The sequence below is a fragment of the Dermochelys coriacea genome, chromosome 18 (genome assembly GCF_009764565.3).
Source record: "Dermochelys coriacea isolate rDerCor1 chromosome 18, rDerCor1.pri.v4, whole genome shotgun sequence".
Lineage (NCBI taxonomy): Eukaryota > Metazoa > Chordata > Testudines > Dermochelyidae > Dermochelys > Dermochelys coriacea.
In genome coordinates this window covers 10,560,676-10,583,468 of record NC_050085.1, presented here as the reverse complement: position 1 = coordinate 10,583,468, position 22,793 = coordinate 10,560,676, and the positions used below count along the sequence as shown (strand labels likewise).

At 43.0% G+C, this 22,793-nt stretch overlaps 1 protein-coding gene across 1 annotated transcript in view; it reads right to left on the bottom strand.

The window, feature by feature from the left end:
- The window catches only part of DHRS3 (dehydrogenase/reductase 3), a 41,323-nt gene that overhangs the window by 5,451 nt on the left and 13,079 nt on the right, over positions 1 to 22,793 (bottom strand). Inside the window, exons 2-3 of the mRNA XM_038377136.2 lie at positions 1,338 to 1,481; positions 20 to 139 (exon numbers count right to left, since the gene is read on the bottom strand). Coding sequence (XP_038233064.1) covers positions 20 to 139; positions 1,338 to 1,481 — 264 coding nt within the window. The remainder of the gene's footprint in view (positions 1 to 19; positions 140 to 1,337; positions 1,482 to 22,793) is intronic.

The following is a 22,793-nucleotide window of genomic DNA, read 5'->3' as shown; positions in this document are numbered from 1 at the left end:
ATACAGGAGCTTATCTTACCCAGAACTGTCCCAGGGTATTTATGTGTTGTGATTTGAGTAGAGCATCGTCATCGCTGTCCATCAAGCTCTTACCATGCACGACAGCAGCATTGTTCACTAGGATGGTGATATCACCCACCTGCAAAAAGAAAAAGGGGGCAGCTAATTGGTTACAGTGGACATCTCTTTTCACAAATACAGCAGTCACTTTGGTCCTTCTACTGAAGTTTGAATCCGTGGCCTCTTCTGAGTTCCTGCCATACGGGGCTTTGTAATCTTTCTGGTTACTACAATGTACCCCAGGTAGCTTAAAGTAGCTGAAGCACAGATACTTAACGTTTGCACAAATGAGTTCTCCATGGTTCTTCTTTCTAGGCAGTTTCATAGCACGTTGTTTGGCTACTAATGAAATTCTACACAGTTTTGAAACAAAGACAAAGTGGTGTAAAACATTTGTCCCTACAAAGAGAGACACTCAAAAGGAGAAAGGCAGCTGGAAAGACGGCCAGGAGCATGAAAAGGACTAGCGATAGTTGTATAGTTAAAAGAAGTTTCCCCCCAAATCAACTGCCAGTTGCCTTTGTTGGGCTATTATTAGGATTCTCTTATATATTATTATAACTTGCATTTTATAATTCAGTCTCAATCCTATAATATCACCTAGATCAGGGGTTCTCAAACTGGGGGGCCGTGACCCCTCAGGGGATTGCGAGGTTATTACATGGGGGGTCATGAGCTGTCAGCCTCCAATCCAAACTGTTCTTCACTTCCAGCATTTATAATAGTATTAAATGTAAAAAAGTTTTTTTTAATTTATAAGGGGGGGTCACACTCAGAGGCTTGTTGTGTGAAAGGGGTCACCAACACTGAAGTTTGAGAACCATTGACCTAGATATTTCAAAAGAAGAGAGGCTGGCTCCGTGATGGGATATTTGCTCTTTCACAGCTCCTTCCACACTCAGATTCTTGATACAGTGTCAGGATCCAGCATAAGACTTACCAGGACTTATTCTCTGCTGTCTTTACACTTTGTGCAAATATTTCCTCTGTACAAAACTGGTGTCAAATGGACACCTGGTGTGAGTGAATAGAGAATTCTGATTTGGTAGCACTTCATAACTTCTTTGCCCAGATATAAATGTCAAAGCAAGGTCAGAAGGCATTGGAGAATCAGGCCCTTTATTCCCTACCATCAAAGCAAGAAACAGACAGGGCCAGGCCTTTGCCAGATGCAGAATGTATAGCTTCCCTAAGTCGCCAGAGAACATTTCCTACTTGCCACTTGTTAGGGGATTTTCTAAGCTCTGCCCATCACTGGATCCACCACACAGACCAACCTTTTCCCGGACAGCTTTGGCTTGCTGATAGACTTCCTCTCGATTTCCCACATCGCAAATGAAGTAATGGCACTCTGTTCCCATCATTCTAATCTCCTCTGTGGTTTCCTTAAGGCACTTCTCGGTTCGACCCCACAGGATGATCTGCAGCAAGAAACATTTGCTCAAGTAAAATTGTTCCTGTTTTGAATCTACTGTAATTAAAATCTGTTTCTAACTTGAACAATTCGACATGGCTCATTTAATTGCATTTGCAGTGCCAGTTCTGTCACATTGTTTCATTTAGGGCTCCGCTGATTTTTAAACAAAAATATTTATGTAACACATGGGTCTAGGGAACTACAGTGGTGGTAGTCATGCTGGTGGCCAGCATTAAGTGACTCCATTGTGATGGTGACTGATGCACAACGTCCAGGTGAAGGCTTTTTATTTGCAAGCTGCGTAACAGCCGGCACTGAAAATCGGAGCTCTGGGCCGAATGATTGGCCAGTGGCATAAGGTGATCATTAAATAAGCCAGGCACATGGGCAATTAAAACAAACAAGCCATCAAAACAAACAGTTTCTCTGATCTAATCCTAATTTTGTCATGCAGACATGGGGTGGAACTCAGGGAAGTGGGTTAGGTTTAACCCTAAAAACATTGCCCCATATATACACACTGCATATTATGGCTTGTTATACATTGACTACTACATTTTATTAGAGCTTCTGCTCCCTAGTAAGGTAAAATACAGTTTAGCTGACACATGGAAAGTAACAGTTTAGAATGCTGACAGTTTATAAGCTATTATTCCACGTCAATAGTTTTCAAACTGGGGTACATAAGCTCTCATCAGGAGCTATGCAAGAAAAATTCAGTAACGGCGGACAAAGCATTTTATTTTGTAAGACTTGGCAATCTAATCATAGGTCTATTATGACGCTATCTCAGATGGGGGTATGCAGTAGACTACATCATTTGGAAAGACGTTCCCAGCCTAAAAAGTTTGCAAACCACTCTTCTAGATGAATTCCCAATTCAAGAGAATGGAAGAGGAGAAGCCAATACTATACTAAAGAGGAGGAAATTAAGCAAGAAGCTCATTATAAAACAATGTGGTGGTTTTCAGTTAAACCCACAAGAGCAAGGACACTCACCATTTAGTGAGTTCAACAGGCTTTTTGTCTAAGGAAGGCCACAGACTCAAGCCATAGAAGAGAGAAGAAATTCTCAGGGCCAAATGCTCCTCCTAAGTGGTTTATTCTGCATAAGAGATTGGAAAATTGGGCTCATAACAGGAAAGACTTTTAGCCTTAATGATGGTGTCACTTCTGAGCAATTTGCTAATGCTGGTAGAAAATCTTCTGAAATACAGATCTTACGTGACTGTGTGACCCAAGCTTTCAGCCACTGCACTCCCTTTGATTATTAGTGTGAATTGATTGGTATACTGTTTTTTTTTTTAAAGGGTTAAAGAAGTAGTACATTGCATCTTTAGGATTTTAGCTCTCTTTGACTTTTGGGTGACCAAGTGCTGAAAGACAAAAGGGTCCAGAGACTGAATTACATAACTGCCTGTAACGCAACCCCTAAAGTCAACTGGATGACAGCACAAGACGACAGGGCATTCAGCATTTCCTGCCCACAATAAAACTCTTGAGGAAAGTTTCCTCGCTGGACAAGATGAGCCACTTCATTATCAGCACAGGACCTGATTCTCATTTACACTGCTCCGGCAGTACAAAGGATACTTGAAGTGCAGTCGAACATGGATAAAAATTGAGTGTACCTGGGTTCCAGCCAACTTCCTTAATGGGTTAAATTTAAAACGAATGCTGTTCTTTAAACCCTGTAATCTTTAGGTATCTTTATTTACACACACACACACACACACACACACACAGAAATACATATAGATATAGAAATGTAAAGGAGCTTCTGAAGGGACCACTGTCTCTTTGGAGGTTAGTTGACTGCGTTCTATTTGGCTTTACAATCAAACAAGTGGCCTGAACTGCCTTCGAACCAGCTACGAGTCTGCCTGTCCCTCTCTTTCACACCCATTTGTTCCAAAGGCGTAACCAGAAGATACAAAAATTCAAATCTCTCTAGTTAACCCTATTTCAAAGCTGCTCTGAGAAGAAACATACTACATACGGTCTTGCTGTGATATGCAATGATAAAGCTAAGTGGGCAGACACTCACATTTCACTGGGGTTGTATGAGGACCACACTCGGGAGGAAAGAAAAGAAGCAGAACTTCAGTACTATGCATGGGAGATAGGATGCAGAGAGTTTTTAGAGCAGGCGAGATTGAGCCAGAGCCATTTTGCTGGAAACCTTGGCTCAGAGAGGAGGTTGCGGGCAAGGAGAAACAGGTCTTCAACTTTAAAATGCTTCAAGAAAAGATCCACTATGGCCAAAAGTCTGAATAAATAAATGGCAGAATGTAGAATGCTCTCCTAGCCAGCCCAACAGCCCCCCTGCTGAAAAGCCACCCTGACAAGCCAGTGCTTGCAGGTCTCTATGCTTCACCCTGTCTCAACGATCCTCACCACCTCCACCAAGCTTGCAAAACTGAAGTTAGCCTGTGTTCAGTGTCATCTTGTTTTCATAGCTTGGGTGGGCGCCACTTTCAATTCCTGCTCTGTAGACTCGAAGAGAAAGACAGAATGTGTGAAATTTCACAAGATTTTAAGTTACTGTTGAAGATGCGTTTTTAAAAGGATGGAAGGGGAGGAACAGTGTGACCACAGAGGGAGTTATGAAATACAAAAAGGATAATATAAAATTCTCTGGGCCTCTCTCACTTATGTATAAAGAGAGAAACAAAATACAACACTGATGGCTGCTTATGAAGGCATCAGGCAAAAATCTATGGAATTATGCATTCACAGTCATGGGGAGTTTAGCCTGTGGTTTGCAAGGGGACTACCAGGTTCATGCCCATCAACGCAACTGGTGAAAAAGTAAATCAACAAGCTGAAGAGGTGGAGAGAGTGAGCCAGACAGGGGGAACCAGACAAGGCAAGAAAGTGACCTATCCTCCCCAGCTGTCTGAGCTATCACATGACTGATAGATAACAGGAAACAGATTTCTCTCTCCATTTCCACTCTGCTTGTCAGCATTGCCATCTGTATGAGTCAAATGGGGACAAACTTACACATAATGATGTCAGGAAATACATCGTGAAGAACTGTACGAGCAGGGGATGAGCGTGTCATCGCATTATGGTGCAAGTGTGGGAGATGGTAACATTTTGTAAGCCAATAATGGCTATTTTGGGACCTTGAATAGCCTGTGAGTTAGTCTTGCAAGATGACTCCATCAAAATGTGGGCTGTTCTGGAGGTTTTGGGTGGGGTGTGGTACCCCTGCCACAGCTCCAGCTCCTCTTCCTTTAGTTTTCCCAGCCCATGGCCTGTCCAGACTCAGAGTGTGTTAGCCTTTGTGGAGGAGAAAAGTAATGGCTACAAGACCAACTGCCCTACTGCCATTTTTGCTGGTTTACATGATGGGCAAAACTCAAAATGCTTCATTTCTATGTCTAGTCACAACGTCTTTGGTCTAGAAACCAGGCTGAATACTCTTACAAGACCAGGCTCACATGTGAGGCTTTCGGTCTCTGTCTGACGTTTGGCCAGAAGGCTGAGTTGGTGCATCCCTATTTGTCCTGTGTCTCTGCCTCTTTAGAGCTCAAATCCTGACAGGGTTTTGGACTGGGGCTGAGAAGGGACAGAAACCTTTTCCCGAGCCAAAGTACCAGCAGACTTTCAACCACTGTTGCAATCTGAGCCCTGTAGTACTATCCATTGCTCCTGAACTCCATCACCACAGTGGGTTTTGGCCAGTAGATGCTTGTAGTCATTACTTCTTTTTCCTCCTCTCCTATGGTGTAATAGTTTCAGTCCCGTTATTGTCTTTTTCCTGGTGGCTTCTCCATTGTCCTTTCCCAACGAGTGTTTGCACCACCCTACTCATAGGTGCCGGACTCTTCTGAATTCAAGCCACCTTAACGCATTTGCAGCTTGACATTTTCTGTTGGCCACCCTGGTGAGGTTGCATCATATCATACCACGACTAGCCACAGAGGGATTCAGAGTCACAGGTGATCTTCGGTGCCCCAACTATCTTCCAAATAAGCCCTTTCTCTTTCCTGTCAATGTCAGAACCCCTGCCTGTGTTTTGCAGATGTTGGCTCTTGCTGGTCTGTAGATGAGCGAACATGGTGCTCTGTGCACTACTCTGTCACTCCTTCAGACATGGCACTCTAAGCAACTGTCATCGTACCTTATGCTTAAAGTCAGCCTTAAGAGAGTTCAGTCAGCTTTATCTTATTGCAAAGAGCACATATATAGCTTTTTAACACCCTAATCTTGAAAGGTATCTGGATCTGGAGTTCAGGGAATGGCCCATTCTAAAGATAGGAGGCATTTGCAAAAGGCAGAGGGGGGATATGGACTTTGAATGCTCCAAAGTTCTGAGGTTTTTTAGATCTGGGTATTCCAATTTGGACACCAGTATTAAAATTTAAGCCTTTCGTCCCAAACTGCTTACGAAGTTCGCAGCTAAATGCTAGAAAGAGGAATCCTCACGGTGCCAGGAATTTCTGCCTTACAAAGAGAGAGGCAGTGGTGAAGGAGACAGAGAGACACTGTTCCTTATTACATGGCATGTCAGGATGTTGCATAGCCATCCATTCATGGGTTTGGAGGGAAGGGAAGGAAAATTTAATCTCCGTCATGAAAAAGTTATTGGACAGATTGTTTCCCACCCTGGAAAGAATCCAGCCACCGAGTCTTCTCTCGCCCCCCCCCTCCACTCCCGCCCCCCCCCCCCCGCCTCCTTACGGCACAAGACACGCTCTCCTTTCAAAAAGTTACTGACCAGAAATTGTTGAGGGCAGCAGCCCAGTGAGGCGGTTAATCCCCGCTGTGGCAGGGCTGCTCACAGAGGCTTCCTGCCCTGTGGTTACCTCTGGGTGACCCCAGTGGTTGGCAGTCAGGTGGAATGTGAAAGCAATCGCTTAGGCTACCAGCTGGTGGTGGTGGAAGGATTCTTCCTGCTAGTGGACACAAGAAATATTGGGAGATTTATGATGGCACAGCAGCTTTAAAAGTAGCTAATGACTGCGACCTCTCAGATCGCTGCAGATTTCCCCAGGATGGATTCTCACGTTTGGTTTGCAAAACAAGCCCTATCACTTTATCTTCCCCTCTCTGGCAAATCACCGAGCTCCTTAGCTGGCCTTAGGAGAATCATTCTAGCAGAGCTGCAGGCTACAGCGGACAGCGTTGGACTCCTAGGGAATCTTTAACTCTGACTTTAGAGTGCTAACGAGACGATGACCCCGGGATGCAAGCAGGCTCTAGCTGCCTGTTATTCTAAGGCAAGAATGTCCCCCATCGAGGGCTCTGCTGGCTATTTGCCAGGCGCTTAACGCCACCCCTCCCACCCATAGGCTTAAATCCTAACTTTCCCCCCATCAAACAAGCAGTTGGAATTATACTGTTGGCTTCCATAGCATGAGGGATTTGTACTAAACCGTGGGGTGCAGATATCAGCTGCCCCTTCTGAACACAGATAGGAGGCACATGGAGGGGGGGGGGGGGGGGGCCACCAGCATGACTTATTCCCAAGCAAGGTTTTGATTGCAATCCTTGTATCAAAGAGAAAGGCAGCTGGAGATTGCTGTTTACACACTGCAGAACAATGTGAGCTATATTGGGCCATCAGGAGTGTTGGGAGGACCCTTTGGCCAGTGATGTCATAAAGATGTCCTATGGCTTATTCACAACTTTTGGGTGTCCTCCAGGGAGATGTCACATAGCCGAAAGCAGAGCAAGAATAGCACAAGATTTTACAGGAGTGAAGAAGAGGGCCTGAAAAAGGTGCATTTTAAAAAAAGTAGTAGAGAGACAGCACAAGAAAGATAAATTTCTGCAGGTGAGATCTATAACCCCAGACCTTTAGATATTGATTACAGGGGTTTTTACAGTCATAGGAGAGCATTGGAAAAGCCATTTAATCTGTGGCCCAGATGCATTGCTGGCATAAGCTGGGACAACACCAGCGAACGGTCCCCCTTTTATTATGTCATCGGTGATGAATTTGGCCCTAATATTCCACAAATCCGACATATTGTGCTAACCATCAGAGAAGCTACCAGTTCACTAAATAAGGGCTGGAAAAGAGTCGATAGCTGGTATAGTCGTCTCCCACTCCATGCTACTCACTCTATATTAGTCAGGGCATGTTTTAATGGATCATAGCAACTCAATTCTATGCAATGGTTAACAGCCGCAGAGTTCCATCCCGAAAGTGGGTAGCATTTCAGGATGGATGAAGCAATCTTGTTTGTAGATCAGTTTGAAGACACTCTGGGATAAAGTGTTTATATAAACATATCAGAGCCCTTCCCAGCTTGATCTCATTCCTGCTATCCTCACAAATCAAAAGAAACCACAGCATCTCCCAGCCACAGATTACTAGAGATATTCCGGGTGGGTAGGATAACACATTTTGTCCCCTCTCAACCTCCTTCTGCTATCAGAGAAACAAAAGTCGCTCTGTTTGAGCAGGGATTTGCGATTGCCCAGGCTATTACCCATGTTTAAACAGAGAGCCTTTGTGCTCCCAGTACTGAAAGCTGCTGAATGGTTTCTGGAAGGACAAAGTGCGGATAATCCAGAGAAGTATTTCAGCCTCATCCCAGTATATCTGCAGAGCCCTGGCACTCACACATCAAAGACACACATTTCAGTATATTCTATATCCTGGGAGAGTTTTCGGGCTCAGGGTGCCGTAGGCCCCACAGCCTGAAAAACATGATTGTATTTTGGTTTTGATGTTGTATGGATTTTTCTCCCCCACCCCTTCCACTCCCTTGCCCTCTGGGTAAATGCAGACAAGTTAGTTCAGGAGTACTTCACAGGAGAGGCATGCTAAAGACCCGATTACAGGCAGAGTGGGAGGTGTGGCTGTGCAGAGTGAAAAGTCAACCTTTGCTTTAAAAAGAAAAAAAGAACCTTTTGATGCCTGGAGTAGATCAAAATACTCAACCCAGCCCCTTGGTGAAATCTGTATGAACTGTAAGCAGAGCTGTTGGAACGAGGGGTGCTGGGGTGCGGCAGTACCCCTGGTTTTAAGTGATTTCCATCATTTACAGGTTTCAGAGTAGCAGCTGTGTTAGTCTGTATTCGCAAAAAAGAAAAAAAGAGTACTTGTGGCACCTTAGAGACTAACAAATTTATTTGAGCATAAGCTTTTGTGAGCTACAGCTCACTTCATCAGATGCATTTTCCACCAAATGCATCCGATGAAATGAGCTGTAGCTCACGAAAGCTTATGCTCAAATAAATTTGTTAGTCTCTAAGGTACCACAAGTACTCCTTTTCTTTTTTTCCCATCATTTACTGGGTTTACAGTTTTGTTTAATGGCTCTCGGCACCCCCACAAAGCAGGGCAATGGCAAAATTCTGCCAGTTCCTATATTGGCAAGCAATCAAAAGTGCAGGGGGTGGGGTGGAAAGGGACAAATATGGGTATGGGAGACCGAGAGGGGTAAGAGTGTAGCTCTAAATTAGCCATTTCACACATAGGCTTTTCTGGACTAGGCTTTAAAGGTCTGATATTGGATCACATTAGCAAGCTCGACCTAACAATCACTTCAGTCAAGCCAAGGCAAAAATTGGGGCAAAAATTGGGGATTGGTCCTGCTTTGAGCAGGGGGTTGGACTAGATGACCTCCTGAGGTCCCTTCCAACCCTGATATTCTATGATTCTATGAAGGGAAGTGGTATGTTAGAACATGCTACCTTGGCCATGTTAAAGCCTGGGGGAGCCTAAGTATTGCTGAATGTAAATATCACAGAGGTCTGCTAGATTCTACTGGGAACACCTCTGTGAAGGGTAATGAGGACATCCTGCCATTAAAGAGCCTGACTCCTCTCTCACATACACATATTTTGACACTGAGCTAACTCAACAGACATCAGTGGAGTTACTCTGGATTTACACTGGTCAGAGTGAGCAGAGTCAGGTCCAAAGTCTTGAGTTGAAGGGTAAATTAGGGAAGAAAAACAACCATGAGAAACAGAAACAACGAGGAGGCCAGGGGCCCCTTAAAGACAGGCAAACTAACAAATGTTAGAGACAGAGTTACGGAAGAGAATATATATGAAATGAAACATGGGTTGGAATTATATAAGGGTACAATCCTTACGGCTGGGTCTTTCAAAGGAGACTAAGGTGTTAAACTCCTATTGAATATCAACAGAATGTGGGTGCCCTAGTGTTTAGGTTCCTTTGGAATCCCAGCCCCTAATGCTTTATGACATACAAAGGGTAAATTGAGCCATACCTGAAAAGCTAAAATACAGATTTATTGTTTGAGGGGCATGGGGACAAAAAGAGAATTAGCACAAATGTTTTACACAAAAGCGCTGAAGCTAGTCCACCAAGCACCATTTCCCTGATGGCTATAGAGCAAGGCATTATTGCCATGTCAGGTGGGAACATTTGCTGAGCTATGAAGAATAAAGGTCAATTAAGCCTATGAAAGGCGTCCATCTGACTGCCATAAAATGAGAGGCCTTCTGTACTCGCAAGGCCAGGAGGTGCTTTCATTTACAACGGAGTAAATGCAGAGTAACTACTGATGTGAGCACAGATATGCTAGATTTATAGTGGAGTAAAGAATTTGATCTCACTCCCATTGAGATTAATGGTCGTTTTGCCATTGACGTTAGTTCGAGCATAGCCAGGCCTAAGTCAGATCAGAATCTAGTGTTCAGTTTTAGCTATTGAGCTCATGGACAGTTGAGTAGGAGAGCAATCCATGGTATCTTCAGAAAATGCTGAATTAATGTTGCTCCAGGTCTCTGACTGTTACTCTGAGGCTCCTCCTCTCCGAAGTCCTTGCTTTTGCCCTTTCCCAGTTTCCTCTCCTTCCAGACAGGAAAGAACAAAATAAAACAAAAACCTTCTGTTCCCTGTGCTCTCCATCTCCGAAGGCTGCAGCCAGGTGCACTCCTGCAGCACAGTTGCAATCCATCACTGAGCCCACCCAAAGTCATCTTCTTTCGTCCTCCATCACAAATGTTCCTCTCCTCCAGCTGGTATATGAACATCAAACATATTTGAAATTTTCCTCCTCTTCGAAGCAGTCTTTCACATCTGGAGGCCAGGGGTCAGATCCTCAGCTGGAATAAACTGGCATTTCTCCATTGACTTCAGGGGAGCGCTGGTGATTTACACCACCTACGGACCTGACCCCAAAAGTTTAAATATAAAGGTTCTTTTAGACATCAAACTCTGCATAGCAGGGACTGTCCTTAGTGTCTGGCCTTGTAAACCAGCAAACACACTGTCAGCACTTAACAGCTAGCAAATAATGGGGTCCATATCCTATTGTAATAGGACCCTTTGTGTTGCTCCATTGGCACAGAGGGCACCAGGATGCAGGAAATCCCTGGTTGGTGTGGAGCTGGTGCATTGGCTCGCCTCCGTCCCCCGTAACAGGCAGTATGGCAAGGGAGAAAAGGCCAGAGCTTATTTTGGATTGCTAACCAGACCTTTGAGGCCTAAATCAAAAATAGCCTAAAGCATCCTCGGGTCCTGTGCTCAGTGTAGCGTGGCCAAACCTGAGAATCAGCCCCAGTAATTCTCAGTCATGTAAATTAAATAAACAAGGTTTGCTCAGTTTTGTTCCTCCAAGTGAATCTCTGGCTTTTCTATTGTAAATGTTGACTTCCCAAAACCCAGAGGATTGTGTTAAAAATCACTGGTGGGCATTGTTATGCAATTCATTTAAATGCAAACCAGATTCCCAGTCTCCAATGGACCCCTCTTTTCCCCACAGGGAAGGAAAGGGGATGGAGAGAAGCAACGAAAACCAGGAGTAATATGCAGACACCTGCTCCCAGTAAAGCTGGATCAATGGAGGCCTTCCTCATATATTGGAAAGAACACTTTGATTTTCTGTCTGCATACAGGAATTTAAGATCATTTCCCTCCACTTTGTGAGTACGGTGGGCATTGTTCACCTATCAGGAGTATGTGAGCACAGGTGGCCCCATGCTGATTTCTCTTCAGTGGTTTTGCCAGTCGCTCTTGTCTGTAACATAAACTGCAACTGCAGATTGCATGGGGAGCAACACTTCTCAGCTCTGTTGTACAGAACAGTTGAGGAAGAGGAAGGGTGGGTTGTTTGCGAGAAGAGGTCACGCAGGAGTCAGCCTTTACAATCCTATTAACGCTGAGACAGGGTCAACTGGAGTGCACCGTGCCATCAAAAGCACCAAGTGGCCACAAGTTGTCACGGCTGCAAAGGTTCATGGAGGCATTTGTGGGGGGAAAGAAGTGACAGCTTTTTAACAGGCGCAAAGGTTCATGGAGGCATTTGTGGGGGGGGGGAGGGGAGGGAAGAAGTGACAGCTTTTTAACAGGTTTCAGAGTAGCAGCCGTGTTAGTCTGTATTCGCAAAAAGAAAAGGAGTACTTGTGGCACCTTAGAGACTAACAAATTTATTAGAGCATAAGCTTTCGTGAGTGAGCTGTAGCTCACGAAAGCTTATGCTCTAATAAATTTGTTAGTCTCTAAGGTGCCACAAGTACTCCTTTTCTTTTAGCTTTTTAACAGTCAGTTTCTGCCACACAATGTGCTAGAACTTGCCTCTGTTCTGGGACATTAAAGCACCCAAAGCAACATCCAGTCAGAAAATTCTCTGCCTGCCACTAGTCAAAAGCAAAGGGGAGTGGCACATTTGTGGGGATTCTTTTTAAAAATGTGTTTATTTTAAGTACTGCTTTGAAAACGTCTAGTGACAGAAATACAATGTGCCATCTTGGGAAAATAATTGTCCAGTTTTTTTTTTTACTGTTAATATTTGCTTAACAAACCTGGCATGTCTAATATGCGTAATCAGAGATTTCACTCAATTTAATCAAATCACTTCAAGTGACATGTCAAGGGTCATGTAAAGATGCTCACTCTGTACATTTGTAACACCCTGGTAAATAGACATATCTGATGATTATATTACTGTCTAATGTTCCTTTCAACAAAAGCTCACTGTTGTAATGATTATTGTATTGTCTCTGATATTTTCATGGCAAAGATCTGTAAATCTGTTAAAACTTCCTACATAAATAGTTTAAAAAAATAATCAAACTACTATACTGCAGCCCTCTCCATCCATTCTGCAAGACAGGCCCCACTAGCCCACATAACCCACATTCATATAAAAATTTCCGCAGAGAGCTCAGGAAATGGTGTGGAGATAAAACACGCAGGTGCAGAAAGCACTACTGTAGCAGACAGGGACCAGAGAAAAGCCAATGAACAAAAATCTAAAAAGAGTGTCAAAAGTTACTGGGTCTGGTTTGGGAAAATGATTTGATCCAACATCAACATACCGAACAGTGCCCTTTTGCACACTTGTTTTCTGAATTCAGCATTAATTATTATTATGATTGTGCACTGCTCATATCTCCCAGGGTAATAGGATCCCACAGAACATAACACATCACAGGTTAAAACATGGGTGCAACAGGCTTATGCATTAACTGTAACAACAACAAAAAGTTACAATGACATTAAGGATTAAACCATTTATTTTTATAAAGCAAGAAAAGGCAGGGTTTAGGTTGCCCATTTAGTCTGTAATGGCACCAACTGTTAGGGTGAAGGGAAATGTGAAATTCAAAGGTTAGTTATGACTGGTCACATAAGTCACATGATATTATTTCCGTCACCTGACTGGATGAGCATAACTCTTAAAATCAGGTTTCCGGTGTGACTGCTAATGGAAAAGGAAGAACATTTGAACATGCAAGCTATAAAACTGGTGAAGAGAAAACAAACAACGTCTGCGGAAAGAATTTTAAAAAAGGGGGGGCGCACAAACAAAACTGGAGTGATTTGTTTAGGAATTTGCATTTTCCGTTATTATTCACCTAACTCTGTTACTGATTTTGGGCTTGATCCTACAGAGGAGCTAAGTGCTCTCAACATCTACTGAAGTTACACTTGAGGGATGAGTTGAGGACACTTAGCCCTTCTCAGGAAATGCTCAGAACATCTCTTTAATTCAAGCTGTAATGCTTTCCACCCAAAATTTATGTTGACTGCAATATACAGAGCAAAAGAGAATGTTCGGTTTAATTTAGAATTTTCTTAATTTTAAATTAAAACGTTATTGATATTTTAACGGTGTTCTATTTATTTTTTTGTGGACAATATGGAGAAATCGGGGAAGAGTTTTATAATAAGAACTGTACACCAGCCAGGAGATATAGTAAAAAAGGCAGATGAATTAACCTCGGATACTAGGATGAGTCTAAACTTGGACAGCCGGTCTTTGAATGCTGTTCTGTGACCTGGAGCTGGGATTTGCACAGCATTGTCGCCAGGTACTGCCATGATGCATCCTTCTGGCTTCATTGCAATCCAGGGGATTTTGCATTTTATTGCATTGCTACAATGGGAGAATCCAAAGAAGGGTGACAAAACAATAAATGGATAAGAGGCTCTGACCTATGAGGAGAGCCAAAAGGAATTTATACAGCTGAGAAGAAAGACAAGGGGGGGATATGATAACCACCTATAAATACATGAGAGGGAATGACAAGGAAAAAAAGGAGAAGATTTCAGGCCTCAAAGGAGAGGAAAGTATAACTAGGAGCAATGGCCTGAAAGAAAACAAAGAAAATTTTAGGAGGAACACATTTCTAACACTGAGATCAGTTATTCATTATTGTTTACTTGCCTTCCACTAGGGTCCACAATGTGTAGGCACTGTCCACACGCATAAGAAGACAGTCCTTTCTCAAAGAGAATATTTACCCATGAGACTACTGAGGGAACACTGAGTTATTTTAAAGTAGACTTTTTGCAGGGAGGTAATCAAAGAGTAGAGCCAAATTATGCCCTGATTTACACCCTATGCAACCAACCACATGGGACCAAACTCTCACTTACTCTAGATTTGTGCTGGTGTTACTCCAGATATAATGAGAGATGCTCTAATTTCACACTAGTGTAGCTGGGACCAGAATTTAGTCCATTGACTTTAGTGGAGTGTGTTGTAATAATTGTGATCTAGCAGGCCTATCGCAACTGTGAGATCGATTATTGAAAAGTGGGTGTAAATTCATAACAATATGCAATAAATGGTGATAGAAAAACATATAAAAGGGAGATAGAAAGACTGGATTAGTTCAAACAAAATGGTCTACCAGTCCTATCCAAGGACTCTGTTGAAATCATGACTGGCAAAGAACAAGAGATTGCAAGTGGAAATTAATGGACCAAAATGGCTGTGTTGGAAAGTCGGCCTAATTTCTGGACAGACTAATGAGCGATGCCCTGTTTTGCCCATCACACCTTTTTGGGGTCCTTAATGCCCCCCCAATGGAGGGGATCAGAACACTGGGGGGATGGGCTGACTAGAAGGAGTGAATTTTACTATCATGGCTGCCACCCCCACCATCTATTGGGACCCCAGGATCTACCATGACACTGCTAGGCCACCATAGCTCTGATCTTGAGAAATGCCCTGACCAGACTAGGCCAGAGAGAGGGAACGGATGACATCACCACTTCTATCACCTTTGGCTAAATCCTGAATAGCGCCTGGAATGTGCCTATGGGGTTCCAGCTCCCGCTCCCTCCCTAACCTGGCCTCTTCCTTACCCACCTCACTCATTCTCTTTCCTATTCCCTGTAGTTTAAGAAGAGTCTGGCTTAGCTGTCCAAGATTGCATCTTTTGCAATGTTGCTGTGAACTCACCAGCTGCGAAGCAGCTAACAGCAATGCCCTGACACTGGCACACATTTGCTAGTCACAGAGCAATTGATAAGACCAGGTGCTTTGCCCTTGTTTCTCCAGCAGTGAGGTTGCAGTAAAAGTCAACACCCAAGACAAAATCTGCATTTCCTAGCACTGCCGTTCCTTTCTCTCCCCTTTTGTGAGTTTGTTTTGTTTGGTCTTCAAGGAAGCAGAATCAAACTTTAGCCACAGCTCCAGACCACACAACTAACTTCTCTTTTTCCCAAAACGTGCAGTTATCATCATCGTAAAGATTGTCAAACAGGCAGGTTTCCTTGCAAAAATCTCTCAACAGCTAAAGTGAAAGGGAATAAGGGATATTGTTAAAATAAAAACCTGTCTTAACACTTTACCTTTTAAATGCTTTAACTCTTTTCCTGTATCTTTAATAAAAGATTCTTAATGGTAGTTGTGCCCTTGGGACTAAGCAGGCTGATCTCTCGGTATCGGAAACCCCAAACCATGTTCAACTGTTTAGTTTTGTACAGTGACAGAATCATGTTGATGCCTTTGATTCTCTGGGCTCACTTATTCCATTACAATTAGCACAATAGGTGAAAGAGGTAGAAGCCAGAGGGGCTGGTCTGCTCTTTCTCATAGCAAAGCCCACAGGAGGGGATTAAGAGGGAAGGAATAGTCCATAAGGAGCCCCGCTGCCAGGATCTCCCACTGGCCATGATGGCCGTCAGGATCCAGCTTAAAAGTATGTGGGTGTAGTTCCTTACTGTAGAAGCATTACACCCATTTAAATTAAGAGCGAATGAAGTTAGCATGACTTCAGATTTACACTGGAGAGAAACAAGATCAGAACAATTCATTTCTCTTCACCAGTTGAAGCGGTTGAGGCATTTGTGGAAAGATTTTCAGCGGTGATATCTGTCAGCGAATGAGGGTGTGTGCACGCACGAGGTGGGCATGTATTAAATTGCTGTTGAGTTGACGGGAGAGCGCTCAGCGGTTGATTTATCGCGTCTATACTAGACGTGATAAATTGACCCCCGCTGGATCGATTGCTGCCCGCCAATCTGGTGGGTAGTGTAGACAAGCCCTGAGCAACAGCTGTTCCCATTGACTTCAGTGGGAAATTCTGGATGCTCATCACCTTTGACAGTCAGACCATTAGGAACCTAAATATGGATTTAGCAGCCTAAATTGGCCTAAATCTGTGAATTAAGAACACAAAATCTTATTTTAAACCTAGTTAACTGCACCTACTCTGATTTTAACCTCTAGAAGATCTCAGGTTTCAGAGTAGCAGCTGTGTTAGCCTGTATCCGCAAAAAGAAAAGGAGGACTTGTGGCACTTTAGAGACTAATCCAGAGTAAATTGGTTGTCTTCAGTGAAGTTACTGTGGATTTACACTGCATAGCTGGCATGGGGATCTGACACCTGGGGTTTTAATGGCAATATGAAGTACTGCTCTTGAAATATTACAGTCCGAATGCTAGGAATGTTCTGACTCTTGTTTTTCCTCTGAACTCCTAATCAGGAACAGACTTAAATCCCTTTAGTGTTAAGACACTTCCTTCCTTACGATGCTTCTTGTTCTGCAAAAAATTGCTGGGGTTGAAAAAAAAAAATGCTGCTGACGGTGGTCAAAGCCCATTATCAGTACAGCACTTCCTCTGTGCGAGTGGTAAACAAGTGTAATGATGTCATTAAGAGCTGGCTGACCCGCTGATGAACCCTGGGCTGTAAATGAGATGCAAGGTGCCAACTCGCCCCCCACACACAGAGCCAAAGGTGTCAAACACCAATCTGCAACTGTTACATATATAACCCAAGGAACTGAAACCCTGCAGAGCCCCTTTGATAGTCAGCCCCTAAGTTTCAAACTTCCTCTCCCCATAAACCACACATTCAAGCAAGCACAGGATAATCTCTGATGTGTTTGGACTAAAATACGAGAACAAGAAAAGAGTGTTGTGCAATTTTGCATAGACATCACATCCTGCAACCTAAAATTGAGCAACCTGATTCAGAGATGCTGGCATCCCCAGTTTCACAATGTTCTTGGAAATGCTCTTGCTTCAATATGGCAGGAGCTAGTCGTATACTCCTGTGGCCTAGGGAAAGAAATATTTATACCAAGTGAGCTGCAGTGAAATATTGAATGTTTCTTTGCCTTGCAATGGAGGAGACTCCTTTCAACATTTCATTTGGAAGCAACAACCTGGAGTTTTGTTCCCTCCATTAAATGATTTTTTGCAGGTAGCAGGGAAATTAGTGAGTTCGTATTCAACACAGTTTCAAGTTGTTAAAACTGGATCTCAGCATTTCCTGGTCCCTCCCCAAAGTTTAAGAGAGCCAAATCTCACTCAGTGAATATTCTAATCACAGGGGTTGGTGTCTCTGTTTACTATTAGCAAGGAGGTTAAAAATCACAGATCCAAGAAAAACACTTATTTAATCTTCAAGCTGGAAAGGTTGAACTGTCTGTTTTTGTTATTGAGCTTTAGTGACAAAACTGCTCGTTCCCTACAAGAGGAGGAAATGGTGAATAGTGCACCCTCTTCATGCTCAATGTTGCCAAATCTCAGGATTTTACCTTGTGAGGTAAGAAGAACAGGAGTACTTGTGGCACCTTCAAAAAAGCAGACATTAGCAGACTCAGAGAACTGGTAGGTAAGGTCTCATTGGAAGAAAATCTAAGGGAAAATGGAGTTCAGGAGAGCTGACAGTTTCCCCTGGAGTCAATACTAAAGGCACAACTGCAAACTATCCTGATGAGAAAGAAAGATAACATGAATAGGTAAGAGGCCAATATAGCTCCATCAGGAGCTGTTTAAGGACCTGAAAACGAAGAAAAAAATCTACAAAAAGTGGAAATATAGACAAATTGCTAAGGAAGAACACAAAAGACTAGTACAAGCATGTAGGGACAAAAATCAGGAAGTCTAAGGGCTTGTCTTCACTATGGGGGTAAACTGATCTACATTACGCTACTCCAGCTATGTTATTCATGTAGCTGGAGTCGACATAGCTTAGGTCGACTTACTGCAGTGTCTTCACTGCACTGAGTCGACAGGAGACGCTCTCAGGTCGATTTCCCTTACTCTTCTCGGAGATCTGGAGTACTGGGATCGACCAGAGAGTGCTCTGCTCTCAGGCTTAGGTATTTAATGCCTATTTCATATCAGTCTTCATTAAAAAGATGAATGTGACCAGACACTCAACACAATTAATATTAATGATAAGCAACACAAGCCAAAATAGGAAAGAACACTTTAAACGAATATTTAACTAAGTTAGGTGTATTTAAATCAACAGGGCCTGATGAAATTGATTCTAGGGTACTTATGGAACTAGCTGAAATAATCTCAGAATTGTTAGCAATTATCTTACAGAACTCACTGGGGACAGGTGAGGTCCCAGACGTCTGGAGAAGGGTAGACATAGTACCTATCTTTAAAAAGAGGAACAGAGAGGATCCAGGAATTTATAGACTAGACAGCCTAACATTGATACCTGGAAAGATACTGGAACAAATTATTAAACAATCAGTTTGTAAGCACTTAGAGGATACTAGGTTATAAGGAACAGCAAGCATGGATTTGTCAAAAACAAATCATGCCAAACCAACCTAATTTCCTTCTTTGACGGGAATTCTGGCCTCACGGATATAGGGGAAGCAGTAGACATGATTTATCTTGATTTTGCTAAGGTTTCTGACAAAGTCCCTCATGACATTCTCATAAGCATGCTAGGGAAATGTGGCCTAGATGAAATTACTACAAGATGTGTGCACAGCTGGTTGAAAGACTCAAAAGAATTGTTATCAATGGTTTGCTGTCAAACTGGGAAGGCCTTTATAGTGGCGGTCTGCAGGGGTCAGTCCTGGGTCTGGTAATATTCAATATTTTCATGAAAGACTTGAATAAAGGAGTGGAGGGTATGCTTATAAAATATGCAAATGACACCAAGCTGGGAGGGGTTGAAAGCACTTAAGAGGACAGGATTAGAATTCAAAATGACCTCAACAAATTATAGCAATGATCTGAAATCAACAGGCTGAAATTCAGTAGAGACAAGTTCACAGTACTTCAATTAAGAAAAAAACATCAAATACACAACTGTAAAATGGGGAACAACTGGCTAAATGGTAGTATTGCTGAAAAGGATCTGGGGGTTCTAGTGGACCACCAATTGAATATGAATCAACAATGTGACGCAGTTGGGAAAGAGATTAATATAATTCTGGGCTGTATTAACAGGAGTGTCATATGTAAGACATGGGAGGTCATTGCCCCCCTTTGTTAGCAACGGTGAGGCCCTAGCTAGGGTATTGGGTCCAATTCTGGGCTCCACACTTTAGGAAAGATTGGATAAATTAGAAAGAGGCCAGAGGAGAGCAACAAAAACGATAAAAGGTTTAGAAAACCTGGCTTGTGAGGAACAGTTAAGCAAAACTGGGCATGTTCAGTCTTGAGAAAAGAAGACCGAGAGGGAATATGTGAAGGGCTGCTGTAAAGAGGACGGTGATCAATTGTTCTCTATGTCCACTGAAGGTAGGACAAGAAGTAATGGGCTTAACTTACAGCAAGGGAAATTTAAATGAGATATTAAGAAAAACCTTCTCACTGTAAGGGTAGTTAAGCTCTGAAATAGGCTTTCAAGGGAGATTGTGGAATCCTCGTTATTGACGATCTTTAAGAACACGTTGGACAAACACCTCTCAGGGATAAGCTAGGTTTGTTTGTTCCCGGCCAAGTGCAGGGGGCTGGACTTGATGACTTCTCTTCCTGCCCTGCACTTCTATGATTTGGTGTTTTTCTTAAAGCCCCAGCTCCTGGAGTCAAATGATTACCTGAGAATCTTGTCTTTTGTTTAAATTAAAAGTACATTGCTAGCCCTCAAAGCTGCGAAGAAAACAATGAAATATGACCCAACTGTACCCCAAAGGTTCAGAAACCACAAGGTTAATAAAAAGAGCCCAATTGTATTAATTTACTTTAAATCTCGTGATGTTTTGAGGACTGATGCATGTTTTCTGAACAGCAGGGGTTGGCAATACTGTTTTTTACTGCTGAGGAAGGATACCCCAGTAAGTTCTGAAATGCAATTTTGCTAGGATTTGAAAGTTGTTACCATCTGATGCTGGTATTCAGTAGACTGTGTAAAATAAATTAATGGTTTCAGTCCAATAGCTTATGGGAAAATGTGCATATAACAAAATTAGATACTGACACAATGGTGCTAATTGGCCCCCATGTTGGACAGGGAGATATTATGGACTGAATGGGCCATGGAGCCTAAACTACCTCCTTCACATCCCTACACAGGTGGTTTCATCCAGGTCAAGGTTGAAACAGAAACAGGACGATATTAAGCTTGCCATAAGCCCTGCCTACACTGTACCTGTTCTGCTAAAAAGGGTACTTCCGCTGACAGGGCTGTCGCAGTCCAGATCCATTTCTGAGCAGTAGGTTTATACCACCACAAAGCAGAATACAATATTAACACCCTCTCAACACACAGCCCCTCCTTAAATATACAACGGCCATGGGTGACAGAGTGAGAACCAAATTCTGCTTTTAGCTATAGAGGCGCCACTCAGCTGACTTAGCAGCGCTTCCTGTGTGTAACTGAGAGCATTTCAGTTTTCAAATGTCTTTTTCTTGCCACCAGTGAAGTTCTTAGGCATTTGCTCAGGAAAAGTTAAAAAGCATGAATTGCTCAGGTTAGCACAGGGTTGCAATATCATCAATAAATTGTAATTAAGAAGGTAGCAACGTTAGGGTGGCTGCCTGCAGGACCCTTATTTAATTAGGTGCAATTCACGGCTAGCTTATGAGAAGGTGCAATTTAAATTCATTACAAGTTCTGCTAAGGAAGCCATCTCTTCTCAAGACTATTAATTAGAATCAATTTAATCCCTGCTGGGACAAAGGTCAAACTACATGGATTTGACCCTTCTCTGCTGGCGTCAGCGTTATCAGCCAATGGATCTGGCACTGCCTGGGTCTGACTTGTCCGAATCTTCAATGTGCTGACACAATGTTTTGAAGAGGAGAGGTCGAGCCAAACTAAGAGCATCCCTCCAATAACTTCTGCTTTATATTCCAGACAAGCATTAAGGTATAAAGCCCCGTGAGTACAAATCCACATTTGTTCTCCCAGGGGGTCAGCTCTGAAGCTGACACTGTTCTTTGGCTTTCAGGACTTACCCCTATCAGTTTGGCATCTTTGGACTAAACACTTCCTCTAAACTGAAAGCCAAAATGACTAGACTTGTATGTTTAATTTGGTCTAGAAATACAAGTAAAAGATTTACAATAAAGACAACTTGATACTAGTCACTAGCTTTTAGAAAACTAGAACACGACCAACCTTCTGAAAGGTTTAAGAGTAGCAGCCGTGTTAGTCTGTATTCGCAAAAAGAAAAGGAGTACTTGTGGCACCTTTGAGACTAACAAATTTATTTGAGCATAAGCTTTCGTGAGCTACAACTCACTTCATCGGATGCATTCAGTGGAAAAATACAGCATTTCCACTGAATGCATCCGATGAAGTGAGCTGTAGCTCACGAAAGCTTATGCTCAAATAAATTTGTTAGTCTCTAAGGTGCCACAAGTACTCCTGTTCTTTTTGCGAATCTTCTGAAAGGAAGCAACAGCCAGAGTTTCAAAGGGTTGACCTAAGAAGACACAGACTTTTCGTTCAAGTGTCAAAATTCAAAGAGAGAGAGCGCTAGTAATAAACACTTGTCTATTTCTTGTTCTTCTTCCTTTAATCACTGCAATGGAAATGAGTCCCTCTGTGGCTTTCATCAGACCCCGTGCCTCAGTTTCTTCATCCTATAACAATACTTTCCTGCCTTACAGGGATATTGTAAAAGGCTAAATTCTCTGGTCATGAATATGTCAAATTGCCTTTGAATTCTGATGTGCTGTCTTTGAATATGCTCTTTTTTCAGGTACCCTCTGAGGAACTGTGTTCGGCGTCTATCCACAGACTTCACTAAGGCCTATGGTTACTACTGTTCATTATTAGCAGCTGGGGTCCTCCAAATGCTCTGCTCAGGATTGGAGTCCCATTGTGGTAGGTGCTGAACAAACATATAGGAAGAAAGAGCAAGAGGAGCTGAGGGGTGCGCAGCCATTTTGAAAATCCAGGCCGCTTATTTACATCCCTAAATATCAATTGAAGAGCCTAACTTTAGGCTCCAATTATTTAAAATGTTGACCCCATTGCCTGGCCATGATGTACTGACAAGCTAGTTTTGGATAAGTCACAACAAGTGAGGGAAGAAGGGATAAAGAAGGCAGGGATCAAGGGATGCTGGGACAATTTGTATCATGGGGGTGCTACTGAGAGCCATTGAATCAAACTATAAACCCTGTATATGATGGAAATGGCTTCAAGACAGGGCGTGCTGCAGCCCCCACCCCCAGCACCCCTAGTTCCAGCACCTACGCAGGGAACAGTAATATGTTTGTGATATATCACAGGCCAGTCTTGTTGGTTCTCAATCTTTCACAGGTGGTTTGTTTTGTTTTGTTTGCTTATCTGACTTAGCCATTGTGAGCTGATTTTGTTGAAGGTATCACAGCAGACGCACATCCCAAGGAAGGATTTTAAGGATAGGGCAGAGGCTTTATGGGTTAATTCAGGGAGGTAGTTCATGTGTGAGGGGTATGTG